At 48.0% G+C, this 16,784-nt stretch overlaps 1 protein-coding gene and 1 long non-coding RNA gene across 5 annotated transcripts in view; one reads left to right on the top strand and one right to left on the bottom strand.

Annotated features, from left to right (window-relative positions):
- Positions 1-300: 300 nt before the first annotated feature.
- On the bottom strand, positions 301-7,415 carry LOC147100644 (uncharacterized). 2 transcript variants are annotated; one of them, XR_015073528.1, is made up of 2 exons: positions 7,230-7,415; positions 301-696 (listed from the first exon to the last, which is right to left on the bottom strand). It is a non-coding gene; the product is annotated as an uncharacterized LOC147100644 (long non-coding RNA). The 2 variants fall into 2 exon arrangements; XR_015073529.1 differs by lacking the exon at positions 7,230-7,415 and adding an exon at positions 6,846-7,220.
- A 77-nt stretch (positions 7,416-7,492) lies between these two features.
- Positions 7,493-16,784, top strand: part of aldh4a1 (aldehyde dehydrogenase 4 family, member A1) — a 51,581-nt gene continuing 42,289 nt past the window's right edge. For 2 of the 3 annotated variants that reach the window (XM_085967119.1, XM_085967117.1), the window contains exon 1: positions 7,584-7,839. In XM_085967119.1, the coding sequence (XP_085823245.1) occupies positions 7,799-7,839 (41 nt within the window). In that variant the 5' untranslated portion in view covers positions 7,584-7,798. Of the gene's footprint in view, positions 7,510-7,583; positions 7,840-16,784 lie in introns of those variants that run through there. The other variant, XM_085967118.1, reaches the window with a different exon arrangement.

The following is a 16,784-nucleotide window of genomic DNA, read 5'->3' as shown; positions in this document are numbered from 1 at the left end:
AGATTGGAATTAGTAACATGGTAAGTTATGTCATGTTTTTAATTTCCTACATATTTTCAGACTGGAGGGAAGTATACAGTGGTGTTCCTCAGGGGTTACTAGGACCACTGCTCTTTTTGATATATATTAATGACCTGGAATTGGGTATCCAGGGCATAATTTCAAAGTTTGCAGATGACACAAAACTTGGAAATGTAGTAAAAAATGAGGAGGATAGTAACAGACTTCATGAGGACATAGACATACTGGTGAAATGGGCAGACAAATGGCAGATAAAATTTAATGCAGACAACTGTGAAGTCCATTTAATAATAATAATTCAACTTTATTGTCATTGTACAATGCACAAGTACATGAACAACGAAATGTGATCTTGCAAGCTCCCATGAGTCCAGTACAAATAACATTAACATTAAACGTAAATAGCACCGTCCTGGGAGAAGCAAAGCCGCTGCGTCTGTGCGCGCCGCCATTCCATTTCCACCATTCCTCCTGTCCGACAATCTTCAGCCCAACGCCCGGGCCTGCTCACCAGCTGCCCCTCCCGGGGCTCCTTCCGTGACCTTCTCACCAACCGCCCCTCCTCAGGGCTCCTTCCGTGACCTTCTGCACCTGGTCTTCCCTGATGGTCACCCCTCCAGGTACTAACCAGGCCTGGCTCTGCTTAGCTTCCAAGCCTTGCCAGTGACCCTGTCCCTAGTCCCAGGAACAGGAAGAATGAGGAGAGGCATTATAAACTAAATGATGAAATGTTAAAAGGTGTACAGGAACAGCGAGACCTGGGGGGTGTATGTACACAAATCTTTAAAGGTGGCAGGACAAGTTGAGAAGGCTGTTTAAAAAAGCATATGGGATCCTCGGCTTTATTAATAGAGGCATAGAGTACAAAACCAAGGAAGTTATGCTAAATCTTTATAATACACTGGTTACGCCTCAGCTGGAGTATTGTTCAGTTCTGGGCACCACGCTTTAGGAAGGATGTCAAGGCCTCAGAGAGGGTGCAGAAGAGATTTAATGGAATGGTACCAGGGATGAGGGACTTCAGTTACATGGAGAGATTGGAGAAGCTGGGGCTGTTCTCCTTAGAGCAGAGAAGGTTCAGAGGAGATTTGACAGGTGTTCAAAATTATGAATGGCTTAGAGTAAATAAGAAACTGTTTCCAGTGGCAGAAGGGTCGGTAACCAGAGGACAGGGATTTAATGTGATTGGCAAACGAACTAGAGGTGACATGAGGAAAAAAAAATTATGCAGTGAGTTATGATCTGGAACGCATTGCTTGAAAGTGGTGGAAGCAGATTCAATAGTAACTTTTAAAAGGGAATTGGAGCAAACTTTTATTTTAGAGGGCTATGGGGACCGAGTTGGGAAGTGGGACTAATTGGATAGCTCTTTCAAAGAGCCGGCACAGGTGTGATGGGCCGAATGGCTTCCTGTATTGTATCATTATATGATTCGATATACAGTATTTACTGTGCTCTATTCCTTCATGTAAGTCATTTATAAATATAGTAAAGAATTGAGGGCCCAGTACAGATCCCTCGGGGACACCACTAGTCACATCCTGCCAATTTGAGTTATCCCATTATCCCTACTCTGTGTTCTACCTCCTAACTAATTCCATACCCATGTCAATAGGTTGCCTCCAATTCCATGTGCTCTCATTTGTTAGGTCTCTTGTGTGGAACTTTATCGAACGCCTTCTGGAAGTCCATATAAATAACATCCATAGACACTCCCTTATCTACCATGTTAATGATTAGGTTAGGGCTTTCTCTCGCTACTTTATAGACTTGAACATAAAAGAGCACTTGATGACTCGCTCTTATCTCGATGAGCAGGATGAGCCTGTTTGCTAGCGCACAATTAGTGGAATCTCTGTTTGATTTTGGAGAATTTCAAATCAGTCTCTACATTCAAGCACTTCTAAACTTGTTTTTGATGTAAGTAAGCAAATTAAAACGCACTTCACACAGATACGTGAGGCAAAAGTGAAGCCACTCTTTGGGACAACTCTGAACTCTTTTTGAATTGAGAACCAGAACTGGTCAAGAGGCATGACTTTAAAATTCTCTCGAGTCACCAGCAACCTCAATTAAATTCTCTTTTAGACTCATTGCAATCTTGGCCTTTGCCATGAATTCCCCGAAAATGAACTTTGAACTCTGGCAAAATCCTGTAATTCATTTGTCTTTCTGGTAAATATTTGCTGAAGTTTGTGCAACGCTGTGACAAATGTCCCAGAATTACATGTTTAACTTCTAGAGCCATCCATAATGGCAGAAGACAATGTTGCATTAGCTATAGTCTTGCGGTAGATAGATACTTGGTAGCAACAGTTTCTTTGGAGAAGCTCTGTACTTTTTCATGCATAGTGAAAATGTTACAGTTCTCATCTTGCACAGGAAGGTATAAGTTTATTGAGCTTGTCAAACTGGTCAACCAAATAGCCCAGTAAAACCTGGAAGCGCTGATTGAGGAGGTGAAGTGATGATTGAGTCAATCAAAACTCTATGGCACTCCTAGTTTGCAGATTCTTTCCAAAACTTTACCATGAGACCGCCACCGAACTTCTGCATGAAACCGAGGTTGCCAGTGCAATGATCCCATTTCTTCACATTGCATTAAGAGGCATCAGTTCAGTGGTCAAGCTTTTATGTGGCTCATAACCTCAGCAGCAGCAATTTTGACAGACAGATCTTTTGATGTGGTATTTGCAGCTAGCGCCTCCCTCTATATACAACAGTAGCACCATACCCAGCACGGTGCAACAGCTTTCACCTGAACAAGTCCACTTTTGCGGCCAGTTGTGGCTTTTTCTCCATCTGTACAAATCATGACAACACAATTCCACTCAATGTTTTTATCTGTCATGTTGGTCTAAAATTTTGAACTGCTCAGCAGCAAAATAACAAGTAGTCTTTGATTCGATGAGCTGATGTATTGAACAAAAGCCACCATTTGTGTTGAATTGGAACAGTCATTATTCTTAAATTTGGAGTGCGAAAAATGGCTTCACATCACTGCTTCAACCCGCTGCTCCTCGACGTCTCCTGCCAGATCAGGAACGTTGCGGCTAACAACGTTGTCCAATAGTGGGGTGAGACTTAACTGATCAGCTTTCCTTCCGCATACTATTGATGCTATTTCAATCTCTGCTGCCAGTACAAGACGACCGACAATCGTATGAGATTTTCTACTTAATAAAAGGAAGGAAAGCAACTCTGACAAAAGAAACTCAGTAATTCCATTTCACCAAATTCTGAACCCTCCAATGCCTCCAGCAACCTGGCACCCACTGATGCATCAAACTCTTCCCAACAGCATCTTTGGGGTTAAATCCGTGTTCTCCTGTTCACCATCCTGAATTGCTGAAACTGGAATTTCTCATGAGTGCAACTTTGTTCAATGTCTCTTATAGTCACTGCCTTTGTTAACCATGAGTGTTGTACAGTGGTAAATGTTTTGGGTGAATTTTTATTGGATTTGTTTCATTGACTGTTGTAATCTTGATTTAGTTAAATTGGATTAATTAAATGGATGATTTCTAATTAAATGTATAAAAACGAATGTTGTACCGAGGTATTACCCCATCATTCACAGTCTGAGGAGCACAGCAGGTGTGTCTTGACTATATCTTTATAAGAACACTTGCATTTATATAGCGCTTTTAATGTAGTAAAACACCCAAGGTCCTCTACAAGAGCATTCTCGAACAAAATTTGACATCAAGCCACATAAGTAGATATCAGGACAGATAAGTTTTAAGAAGCATTTTAAAGGAGGAAGTAGAGGTAGAGATGCGGAGAGGTTTAGGGAGGGAATGCTAGAGCTTAGCGCCTAGGCAGCTGAAGGCGCGGTGGCCAATGATGGAATGATTACATGCAGAGATGCGCAAGAAGCCTGAATTAGAGGGTTGCGGAGATCGCAAAAGTTTATAGGGTTGGAGGAGGTTACAGAGATGAGGGGTGAGGCCATGGAGGGATTTGACAACAAGGATGATGATTTAAAATTTGAGGCGTTGCCAGACTGGGAGCCAATGTAGGCCAGCGAGCACAGGGGTGATGAGTGAACGGGATTGGTGCGAGTTCGGATACGGGCAGCACAGTTTTGGATGAGCTCCAGTTTACATAGGGTGGAAGATGCGAGGCCAGCCAGGCGAGCATTGGAATGGTCAAATCGAGCGATAACAAAGGCATGGATGAGGGTTTCAGCACCAGATAAGTTGAGGCAGCAGCAGAGTCGGGCGATGTTACAGAGCTGGAAGTAGGCAGTCTTGGTGATGAAGTGGATATGTGGTTGGAAGCTCATCTTGATGTCAGATATAACCCCGAGGTTGCGAATGGTCGTCTTCAGCCTGAGGCAGTGGCCAGGGAGAGGGATGGAGTCAGTGGCTATGGAATGGAGTTTGTGGTGGGGACCAAAGACAATGGCTTCGGTCTTCCCAATATTTAGTTGAAGGGAATTTCTGCTCATCCAGTACTGGATGTCGGACAAGCTGCGTGACAAATCAGAGACAGTGGAGGTTTTGAGAGGATGTGGTGAGATAGAGTTGGGTGGTGAGATAGAGTTGGGTGTCATCAGCGTACATGTGGAACCTGAAGTGTTTTTGAATGATTATGCCGAGGGGCAGCGTGTAGATGAGAAATAGGTTGGGGCCAAGGATAGATCTTTGGGGGACTCCAGAGGTAACGGTGCGGGAGTAGGAAGAGAAGCCATTGCAGGTGATTCTCTGGCTATGACTGGATAAATAAGAATGGAACCAGGTGAGTGCAGTCCCACCCAGCTGGATGGCAGAGGAGAGGTTTTGGAGGAGGATGTTTGTTTGGCATTTTGTTGTTTGGCGAACCGACCTCTACCTGGCAGAAGCTGAAGGCCAACTCACCGACACTTCTTCCTACCTCCACCTGGACCATGACCCCACTACCGAACATCAAACCACCGTTTCCAAGACTGTCACTGACCTCATCTCCTCTGGAGATCTTCCCCCCCACCCCCGCCAACCTCCTAGTCCCCTAACCCCGCACAGCCTGCTTCTACCTCCTTCCCAAGATTCACAAACAGGACTGCCCTGAATGACCCATCGTTTCAGCCTGTTCTTGCCCCACGGAACTTATCTCTTCCTATCTTGACTCTCTTTTCTCCCCTTGTCCAGTCTCTTCCCACCTACATCTGCGACTCTTCTGACGCCCTCCGCCACTTTAACAGTTTCCTGGCCCAACCGCCACCTTTTCACCATGGACATACAATCCCTCTACACCTCCATCCCCCACCAGGACGGCCTGAGGGTGCTCTGCTTCTTCCTTGAACAGAGGCCCAACCAGTCCCCATCCACCACCACCCTCCTCCGCCTGGCTGAACTTGTTCTCACATTGAACAACTTCTCCTTTGACTCCACTCATTTCCTCCAAATTAAAGGTGTTGCTATGGGTACCCCCATGGGTCCCAGCTATGCCTGCCTTTTCGTGGGATATGTGGAACATTCTTTGTTCCAGTCCTACTCGGGTCCCCTTCCTCACACCTTTTTCCAGTACATTGATGACTGTATCGGTGCCGTTTCCTGCTCTCGCCCTGAACTAGACAATTTCATTCACTTTGCCTCCAATTTCCACCCTTCCCTCACCTTCACATGGTCCATCTCCGACTCTTCCCTTCCTCGACTTCTCCGTCTCTATCTCTGGGGATAGGTTATTGACCAACATTCACTACAAGCCCACTGACTCCCACAGCTACCTGGACTACACTTCCTCCCACCCCTCCTCCTGTAAGGACTCTATTCCATTCTCCCAATTTCTCTGTCTCTGCCGCATCTGCTCCAACGATGCCACCTTCCACACCAGTGCTTCCGACATGCCTTCCTTTTTCCTCAACCGAGGATTCCCCTCGACCGTGTCCGTTCTATCTCCTGCACTTCTGCCCTCACCCCTGCCCCTCCCTCCCGGAACCATGATAGGGTTCCCCTTGTCCTTACCTTTCACCCCACCAGCCTCCACATTCAACAGATCATCCTCCGCCACCTCCAACGTGATGCCCCCACCAAATGCATCTTCCCCTCCCCTTTCAGCATTCCGTAGGGACCGCTCCCTCCGAGACATCCTAGTCCACTCCTCTATCACCCCCAGCACCCCTTCCCCTTCGCCCGGCACCTTCCCGTGCAAGCGCAGGAGATGCAACACCTGCCCTTATACTTCCCACTGTCCAGGGCCCCAAACACCCTTTCCAGGTGAAACAGCGATTTACTTGTACTTCTTGCAATCTAGTATACTGTATTCGCTGCTCACGATGTGGTCTCCTCTACATTGGGGAGACCAAACGCAGATTGGGTGACCGCTTTGCGGAACACCTCCGTTCAGTCCGTAAGGGTGACCCCGAGCTTCTGGTCGCCTGTCATTTCAATTCACCGCTCCATTCCCACTCGGACCTCACCGTCCTCGGCCTCTTGCACTGTTCCACGTAAGCTCGAGGAACAGCACCTCATCTTCTGATTAGGCACTTTACAGCCTTCTGGACTCAATATCGAGTTCAACAATTTCAGATCATAACCTCGGCCCCTATCATATTTTTATATATTTTTTATCCACACTTTTGGTTTGTGCCTTTTCCCTTTTTTTCTCTCTCCCATGTGGCAGCTTTTTCATTCTGCCAGTGTATTTCACACTTCATCTAGAGCCATCCTTTGTTTCTATTACCATCTCGTCTCGCCTTGAATATCTCTTAATGTCTCTTCACCCCCCACAGACCTTCCCTTTTGTTCTTTCATCCCCTCCCCCATTTCCCAGCCCCCAAACTCGCTTTTTAATGTTTCATTTCCTGCTTTTTTCCTCAGTTCTGACAAAAGGTCTCCGACCTGAAACATTGACTCTGTTTCTCTCTACGGATGTTGTCTGGCCGCCTGAGTTTTTCCAGCGTTTCCTGTTATTTCGGATTTCCAGCATTTGCAGTATTTTGCTATCGTTTTGGAGGAGGATGGTGTGGTCAACCGTGTCAAAGATTGCAGACAGGTCAAGAAGGATGAGGAGGGATAGTTTTCTACAGTCACAATTGTGACTTTGATAAGGGCGGTTTTTGTACTGTGGCCTGGGCGGAAACCAGATTGATGGGATTCAAACATGGTTTGGGGGGAAAGATGGGCACAGATTTGGGCTTTGGAGAGTAAAGAGAGGTTGAAGATGGGGTGGTAGTTTGCAAAGACAGAGGGGTCCCGTCTCCCGGCTGGTCGGACTGTTCCTACCTCAGCACTGCCTAAATAGAAAAGGCCCGCGTGATACTCCACAATTGGCTTAGACTGGTGTCCTGGCTCCGCGCTTTCTATTGGCCGTGACCGCGCTTCCCATTGGTCGGGTCCGCAGTTCCACTATTGGCCCGGTCCGCACTTCCCATTGGGCCGGTCTGGGTTCGCGGTTCCTATTGGCCGTGTCCGCGCTTCCCATTGGTGGGGTCCGGGTTCGCGCTTCTGGCTGCCGACTCTGGGCAGCGGCTCATTCCGCTCAGTGACATTTTGACCCGCTGAGGTGAAAACGCAAATCGTATTGGTCGATGCGACTTCGCCCCTCACTGGACGGGTTTCCCCATTTACCGCGCGGGGCGCCGGCTAAATATAAACTGCGCCAAAAATAACGGGCAGTCAGCGAGGCTCCGTGAACCTGCTGTCATCCCGAGTGACTGAAGCAGCAACATCGGCCCGGAGCCTGGCAACCGGCCTCTCCATTCCCCGCGGCTGGCACCGAGTGAACCAGCGAGCCTGACAGTCGCTGTCTCACCGGGCTGTAATTCGGCTCCTTCCCTCCTGGGCCGGGCACCATGCTGAGTCTCCGGCGGCTTGTGGCGAAGAGCCGCTCGGGGTGAGTTTCCAGGGCGAGGGAGAAACAAATAGGCCGGTCAGTGCGCGCTGGGAGTAGGTGGCGGGCCGGTCAGTGCGCGCTGGGAGTAGGTGGCGGGCCGGTCAGTGCGCGCTGGCAGTAGGCGGCGGGCCGGTCGGTGCGCGCTGGCAGTAGGCGGCGGGCCTGTCGGTGCGCGCTGGCAGTAGGCGGCGGGCCTGTCGGTGCGCGCTGGCAGTAGGCGGCGGGCCTGTCGGTGCGCGCTGGCAGTAGGCGGCGGGCCTGTCGGTGCGCGCTGGCAGTAGGCGGCGGGCCTGTCAGCGCTCGGGAAATGAATGGGAACTTTCCCAGAACTCAATAATCCCGTGCAGGGTGTAGGGAATCCGCTCTTTCCATTGAAATACAGAGAAGTTCCAAGACTGGAGCAGGCCATTCGGCCCAGCCAGTCGCTGCCAGCATTTACCCTTCACTGAGCTCCCCACCACCCCTCTTCCCAGAGCTCAAGGTCGCTCACAGAAGCTAAACCAAAAAAGGGACACTGAGCCAATGAAGGGAGGAGTGATTAAAAGTTTGGTCGAAGAGGAATTTCACGGAGGGCCGAAAGGCGAGGCAGGGAATTTAAATGTGCGGCTGCAGAGAGTGGTGGGAGGGGTGAGAGGCCAGAGTCTGCGGGGCGGAGAGTTGTGGATGGACGGAGAAAGAAAAAGACTTGCATTTATATTGCGCCTTTCACTTCCACCCCAAAGCGGTTTACAGCCAATGAAGTACTTTTGAAGTGTAGTCATTGTTGTAATGTAGGAAATGGAGGGTTATGACCATGAGTTTTAAATACTATGTGAATTTTAAAATTTGAGGTGTTGGAACTAATGTAGATCAGCGAGGGTGGGTGAGCGGGACTTGACGCGAGTTAGGATACGGACAGTGGAGTTTTGGATTAGCTGAAGGTTTATGGAGAGTGGAAGATGGGAGGCTGGCCAGGAGAGCGTTGGAATAGTCTAGTCTGGAGGTGATCAAAGCATGAATGAGGGCTTCAGTAGCAGATGGGTTGAGGCAGGGAAGAAGGCAGGTGATATCATGGAGATCGAAGTAATCAGTCTTTGTGATGGAGAGGGTATGGAGTCTGAATCTCAGCTCGGGGTCAAATAGGATAATGAGGTTGCAAACAGCTGGTTCAACTTGAGACTGTATCTGGGAGGAGGGATGGAATCAGTGGCAAGGATAAGGAGTTTGTGTGGAGGCCAAAGACGATGGCTTCCGTCTTTCCAATGTTTATACAGAGTAGATTGCGGCTCATCCAAGACTGGAAGTTGGATGAGCACAAAGCAGTGGAAGTGAGAGGTAGAGCTGGGTGTCGTCAATGTATATGTGGAAGCTGACCCTAATGTCTTCAGGTGATGTTGCCAATGAGGAAGAGGAGTGGGCAAAGGCTACATCCTTGGGTGAATCTGGAGGTAAAGGTGTGGGAAGAGACGCCAATGCTGGAGATACTCTGGCTGCGATTTGATAGGCAAGAGTTGAACCAAGCGAGGGCAGTCCCGCTCAGCTGGTACAATGGATCTATCTTTTCTTTCCAGTTTTGAAGAAGGGTTCGACCCGAAATGTCAACTCAAATTTCTGTCCACGGATGTTGCCTGACCTGAGTTTTTCCAGCATTTTCTGTTATTTCGGATTTCCAACATCCGCAGTATTTTGCTATCGTACAATGGAGAGGAGGATGGTCCATTTGTTAAAAACTGCAGAGAAGTCAAGGAGGGAAAAGGCACCTCACTCAGCCACAGAGTATGTCCTTTGTGAATTTGATTAAAGTGCTGGGGTAGGGCTGGAAATTTGATTGGCCTACTCCTGCTCCTATTTCTTATGTTCAATCGGCCCCTCGAGCCTGCTCCACCATTCAATAAGATCATGGCTGATCTGATCCTAAGCTCAAATATACTGTCACACTCCATCCCACCCGAACCCATGTGATCTCCCGGGAGAGGCGAAAAACCAGATTTAAAAAAAAAAAAAACCAATGGCCAATTTGGGAGAAAAAATCTGGGAAATTCCTCTCCGACCCATCTAGGCGATTGAAACTCGTCCAGGAGATCACTCTGTCCCTATATTTTCTACAGTACTTACCTTCTGTAAAGGCGATCTCCACTCCAGCCAGGAACAGCAATAAAACCATCTCCTGAAATCTAACAGAATTAGAACACAAGAAGTAGGAGCAGAACCAGGCTACATGGCCCCTGGCACGGTCAAAGCCATCGAGTCGGTGAAAGTGGCACTGGGCCCCGGCTCCACTAGGTGTATCGAGGCGGCTCAGGCACGTGGGGTGATCCCGTCCGAGCTTTCCCCCATTCGGACGGAATTCCTCATCGGCGCCCGGCCCCGAAACTCCCCTCGGGAACCGGCGCCTCACAACTTGAGCCGTCTCAAGGAAATACCCTCCGTGCCTTTTCATTCCGCACGGAGGTGTTTCCTGTACGGGCTGCTCCTGCACACTCTCCACTTTGCCATCTTCGCCTGCCGTCTGGACACGCCTTGGCGTGCTGTCTTGCCTTCTGGCGGAGGCGGAGGTCCCCAATGGAGGGCTCTTTACGCGGGAGTCCTCCCTTGTTCTATCGGGGACTTGGCCTGGAGGGTGTTGCACGGAACAGTCCCGTGCAATATGATTTTAAATAGGTTCACGGACTCCCAGGCCGCCTGCATTTTCTGCGGCCTGGAGGAGTCCGTTTTTCACATTTACACGGCGTGTGAGGTTGCAGCCCCTCTTTCATTATTTGAAGGGGCTGCTCCTCAATTTTTGGTTGCACTTCAGTCCCACGCTCTTGATCTACGGTCACCCGGTGCGGAGGGGAGCGGGCAGGTTGGAGGACCTCCTCGTAGGACTGCTCCTGGGCCTGGCAAAAAAAGCCATCAATTGGTCCAGGCAGCGGGCGGTCGAGGGGGTCATCCAGCCAGATTGCCTGCCTCTCTTCCGTGGCCCTGGAGATGGAGCACGCGGTGTCCGCCGGCGCGCTTAAGTATTTCCGCGACCGGTGGGCGCCGCGGGGACTGGAGTGCATCATCAACCCGGACAACACAATTTTAATTTGATTTGTTTAAGTTTCATTTGAAGTTTGTTTAATTTACAGTCAAATTTGTTAACGTACCCACCAAAAAGAGTACACGGCCCCTGGGCCCGCTCCGCTACCCACAGGGCCATGACCATTCCGAACCTAGACTCATGTCCAAATTCCTGCCCGCTCCCCGTAACCCCTAATTCCCTTTACTTCTAGGAAACTATCTATTTCTGTTTTAAATTTATTTAATGATGTAGCTTCCACAGCTTTCTGGGGCAGCAAATTCCACAAACCTACCACCCTTTGAGTGAAGAAGTTTCTCCTCATCTCAGTTTTGAAAGAGCAGCCCCTTATTCTAAGACTGCCCCCTAGTTCTAGTTTCACCCATCATTGGGAACATCCTCCCCGCATCCACCCGATCCAACCCCTTCACAATCTTATATGTTTCAATAAGATCGCCTCATTCTTCTGAACTCCAATGAGTAGAGTCCCAATCTACTCAACCTCTCCTCATACGTCCATCCCCTCATCCCCGGGATTAACCGAGTGAACTTTCTTTGTACTGACTCGAGAGCAAGTATGTCTTTTCTTAAGTATGGACACCAAAACTGTATGCAGTATTCCAGGTGCGGTCTCACCAATACCTTGTACAACTGAAGCAATACCTCCCTATTTTTATATTCTATCCCCCTAGCAATGAAAGCCAACATTCCATTGGCCTTCTTAATCACTTGCTGCACCTGCATACTAACCTTTTGAGTTTCGTGCACCAGGACCCCCAGATCCCTTTGTACTTCAGTACTTTCCAGTTTCTTGCCATTAAGATAATAGCTTGCTCTACGATTTTTCCTGCCAAAGTGCATAACCTCACACTTTCCAGTATTGTATTCCATCTGCCAAATCTCTGCCCACTTACTTAGCCTGTCTATGTCCCTTTGCTATGTCGTCCTCCTCACTCACTACTTTCCCTCCCATCTTTGTATCATCTGCAAACTTTGATATGTTACACTCGGTCCCCTCCTCCAAATCGTTAATATAGATTGTAAAGAGTTGGGGACCCAGCACTGACCCCTGCGGAACACCACTAGTTACTGATTGCCAGTCAGAGAATGAACCATTTATCCCAACTCTCTGCTTTCTGTTAGAGAGCCAATCCTCCACCCACTCCAGAATATTACCCCCAATCCCGTGATTTTTTTTATCTTGAGCAATAATCTTTTGTGTGGCACCTTGTCAAATGCCTTTTGGAAGTCTAAATACACTACGTCCATTGGTTCCCCTTTATCAACCCTGTATGTTACTTCCTCAAAGAACTCAAGCAAATTTGTCAAACATGATTTCCCCTTCATGAAACCATGCTGAGTTTGTCCTATTAAATTATGTTTATCCAAATGTCCCGTTACTGTCTCCTTAATAATGGACTCTAAAATTTTACCAACCACAGATATTAGGCTAACAGGTCTATAGTTTCCAGCCTTCTGCCTACTACCCTTTTTAAATAAGGGTGTTACATTAGCAGTTTTCCAATCTGTCGAGACCTTTGCTGAGTCCAGGGAGTTTTGGAAAATTATTACCAATGCATCCACAATCCCTACCGCCACTTCCCTCAAGACCCTAGGATGTAAGCCATCAGGTCCAGGGGATTTATCCGCCTTGAGTCCCATTATTTTACCAAGTACCACTTCCTTAGTGATTTTAATTGTGTTTAGCTCCTCCCTCTCCTCTTTCCTCCTTTCCCCCCCCCCCCCCCCCACCCCACTAGAGCCCCCTGTTTGTCCAGTGTTGGGATATTCTTGGTATCCTCTACCGTAAAGACTGATACAAAATATTTGTTCAGCGTTTTTGCCATCTCCATGTTTCCCACCATTAATTTCCCGGTCTCATCCTCTAAGGGACCAACATTTACTTTAGCCACCCTTTTTTCTTTTTAGATAACTATAGAAACTTTTGCTATCTGTTTTTATATTTTTTGCTAATTTACTTTCATAATCTATCTTCCCTTTCTTAATCAATCTTTTAGTTATTTTTTGCTGCCTTTTAAAGACTTCCCAATCTTCTATCCTCCCACTAGATTTGGCTACCTTATATGCCCTTGTTTTTAGTCAGATACTATCCTTAATTACTTTACTTAGCCACGGATGGCTATCTTTTTTCTTTTACACCCTTTTTTTTCTCAGGGAATATATATTTTTTGGAAGTTGTAAAATCACTCCTTAAATGTACACCACTGATTATGTACCGTCTTACCCTTTAATCTATTTTCCCAGTCCACTCTAATCAATTCCGCTCTCATACCTTCATAGTCTCCTTTATTCAAGCTCAGCACGCTTGTTTGAGATCCAATCTTCTCGCCCTCTAATTGAATATGGAATTCAACCATGTTATTGCGAGTCAAACGAGTCAAAGTTGGGGAAAGATGGATACAGATTTTTTTTGTTCCTGGGATGTGGTGTCACTGGCAAAGCCAGCATTTATTACCCATGCCTAATTGCCCTTGGGAAGGTGGTGGTGAGCTGCCTTCTTGAACCACTGCAGTCCGTGTGGTGAAGGTACTCCCACAGTGCTATTACGGAGGGAGTTCCAGGATTTTGACCCAGCGATAAAGGATCAGTGATATACTTCCAAGTCAGGATGGTGTGTAACTTGGAGATGGTGGTATTCCCATGCGCCTGCTGCCCTTGTCCTTCTAGGTAGTAGAGGTCGCAGGTTTGGGAGGTGGTAGAGGTCGTGGTTTTGGGAGGTGCTGCCGAAGAAGCTTTGGCGAGTTGCTGCAGTGCATCTTGTCAATGCTACGCACTGCAGCCACGGTGTGCTGGTGGTGGATGGGGTGCCAATCAAGCGGGCTGCTTTGTCCTGGATGGTACTGAGGTTCTTGAGTGTTGTTGGAACTACAGTCATCCAGGCAAGTGGAAAGTATTCCATCACACTCCTGACTTGTGCCTTGTAGATGGTGGAAAGGCTTTGGGAAGTCAGGAGGTGAAACACTTGCTGCAGAATACCCAGCCTCTGACCTGCTCTTGTTGCCACAGTATTTATGTGGCTGGTCCAGTTAAGTTTCTGGTCAATGGTGACCCCAGGATATTGATGGTGGGGGATTCGGCGATGGTAATGCCGTTGAATGACAAACGGAGGTGGTTAGACTCTCGCTTGTTGGAGATAGTCATTGCCTGTCACTTGTGTGGTGCAAATGTTACCTGCCACTTATCAGCCCAAGCCTGAATGTCGTCCAGGTCTTGCTACATGCGGGCATGGACTGCTTTATCTGAGGAGTTACGACTGGACAGAACACTGCAATCATCAGTGAACATCCCCACTTCTGACCTTTTATGATGGAGCGAAGGTCCGTGATGAAGCAGCTGAAGATGGTTGGGCCTAGGACACTGCCCTGAGGAACTCCTGCAATGATATCCTGGGGCTGTGATGATTGACCTTCAGCCTTGTCTTTTGCACTCACGTGCTGGTCTCTGCCTTCATTGAGGTTGGGGATATTCATGGCGTCTGCTCCTCCCGTTAGTTGTTTAATGGTCCACCACCATTCACGACTGGATGTGGCAGGACTGCAGAGCTTTGATCTGATCCGTTGATTGTGGGTTGGCTTAGCACTGTCTAAAGCATGCTGCTTCCACAGTTTAGTATGTACGTAGTCCTGTGTTGCAGCTTCCCCAGATTGGCACCTCATTTTTAGGTACGCCTGGTGCTGCACTTGGCATGGTCTTCTGCACTCCTCATTGAACCAGGATTGGTCCCCTGGCTTGATGGTAATAGTAGAGTGAGGGATATGCTGGGCCATGAGGTTGCAGATTGTGGTGAAGTACAATTCTGCTGCTGCTGATAGCCCACAGCGCCTCATGGATGCCCAGCTTTGAGCTGCTAGATCTGTTCTGAATCTATCCCATTTAGCACGGTGGTAGTGCCACACAACACGATGGAGGGTGTTCTCAGTGTGAAAATGGGACTTTGTCTCCACAATGACTGTGCGGTGGTCACTGCTACCAATACTGTCATGGACAGATGCATCTGCGACAGGTAGATTGATGAGGACAAGGTGAAGTAGGTTTATCCCTCGTGTTGGTTCTCGCCACCTGGCGCAGTCTGGCAGTTATGTCCTTCAGGACTCTGCCAGCTCGGTCAGTAGTGGTGCTATCGAGCCACTCTTGGTGATGGACATTGAAGTCCCCCACCCAGATACATTCTGTGCCCTTGCTACTCTGTGCTTTCTCCAAGTGGTGTTCAACGCAGAGGAGTGCTGATTCATCAGCTGAGGGAGGGTGGTAGGTGGTAATTAGCAGGAGGTTTCCTTGCTCATGCTTGACCTGAAGCCACGAGTCGTCCTAAGGTACAGAGTTAATGGTGAAGATTCCCAGGACCACTCTCTCCCGACTGTATACCACTGTGCTGCCAGCTCTGGTGGGTCTGTCCTGCCGCTGGGACAGGGCATACCCAGAGATGGTGATGGAGGAGTCTGGGGCATTGGCTGAAAGGTATGATTCTGTGAGTATGACTATATCAGGCTGTTGCTTGACCAGTCTGTGGGACAGCTCTCCCAATTTTGGTACAAGTCCCCAGATGTTCGTGAGGTGGACTTTGCAGGGTCGACTGGGCTGGGTGTGCCATTATCGAGTCTGTAGTCGGTGCCGAGGTCGATGCCGGGTGGTCCGTCCGGTTTTATTTTTGGTTTTTCATAGCTATGCTACTGTTCCTGATTTGGGAGGTGACGATGTGTTTGGGGACTTTGCAGAGGAAAGGGAGCTTGGAAATGGGTGGTACTGTACCAAGACAAGTCAAGTTTTTTTTTTTGATGTGATGACTGTAAATGTTTCCCATTCAAAACAACAATGTCGGCCAGCATGCGGGTGAGGAAGGAAAGTTGAGTGGTCAGCAGTTGAGTGGGAATGGGGTCAAGGAAACTGGGAGTGGGGGTTAGGTCTTTTTATGACTCAAGAGTTGGTGCAGGAGGGAGGGCTTTAGTTTCCTGGATCACTGGGCCTGCTTCTGGGGAAGGTGGGACTTGTACAAGTTGGACGGGTTGCACCTGAACCAGAGCGGGACAAATATCCTTGCGGTGAGGTTTGCTAGCACTGTTCGGGGGGGTTTAAACTAAAATGGCAGGGGCTGGGAACCTGAGCAGGGAGACAGAGGAAAGGGAAACAGGGATAAAAGCAAAAGATAGGAAGGAGAAAAACAAAAGTGGCAGTCAGAGAAATCAACGGTTTAAATCAAACGTGGCCACAGTAAATAATAATTCTAATAGGTCTAAGAGCGTTAAAAAAAACAAGCCTGAGGCTTTGTGTCTTAATGCGAGGAGCATTTGTAATAAGGTGGACGAATTGGCTGCGCAAATAGAGGTAAACGAATATGATTTGGTTGGGATTACGGAAACGTGGCTCAAGGATGGCCAAGACTGGGAACTCAACCAGGGGTATTCGATATTCAGGAAAGATAGGCAAAAAGGAAAGGGAGGTGGGGTAGCATTACTGGTTAAAGAAGGGATTAATACAATTGTAATGAAGGATATGAGCTCTGATGATGTGGAATCTGGGTAGAATTGAGAAATACTAAGGGGGAAAAAACATTAGTGGGAGTGGTATATAGACCTCCCAACAGTAAGGCAGAGGTTGGGGATGGCATTAAAAGGGAAATTAAAGAAGCGTGCAATAAGGGTACAGCAGTCATCATGGGTGACTTTAATCTACATATAGATTGGGCCAACCAAATTAGTAACAACACTGTGGAGGAGGAATTCCTGGAGTGTGTACGGGATGGTTTCCTGGACCAATATGTCGAAGAACCAACCAGAGATCAGGCCATCTTAGACTGGGTATTATGTAACGAGAAAGGATTAATTAGCAATCTTGTACGAGGTCCCTTGGGTCTGAGCGATCATAATATGATTGAGTTCTTCATTAGTATGGAGAATGAAGTAGT

The sequence above is a fragment of the Somniosus microcephalus genome, chromosome 25, assembly GCF_052327205.1.
Source record: "Somniosus microcephalus isolate GS21.2 chromosome 25, FLI_Smic_1.0, whole genome shotgun sequence".
Classification (NCBI taxonomy): Eukaryota; Metazoa; Chordata; class Chondrichthyes; order Squaliformes; family Somniosidae; genus Somniosus; species Somniosus microcephalus.
This window is presented reverse-complemented; position numbering and strand designations above follow the sequence as displayed.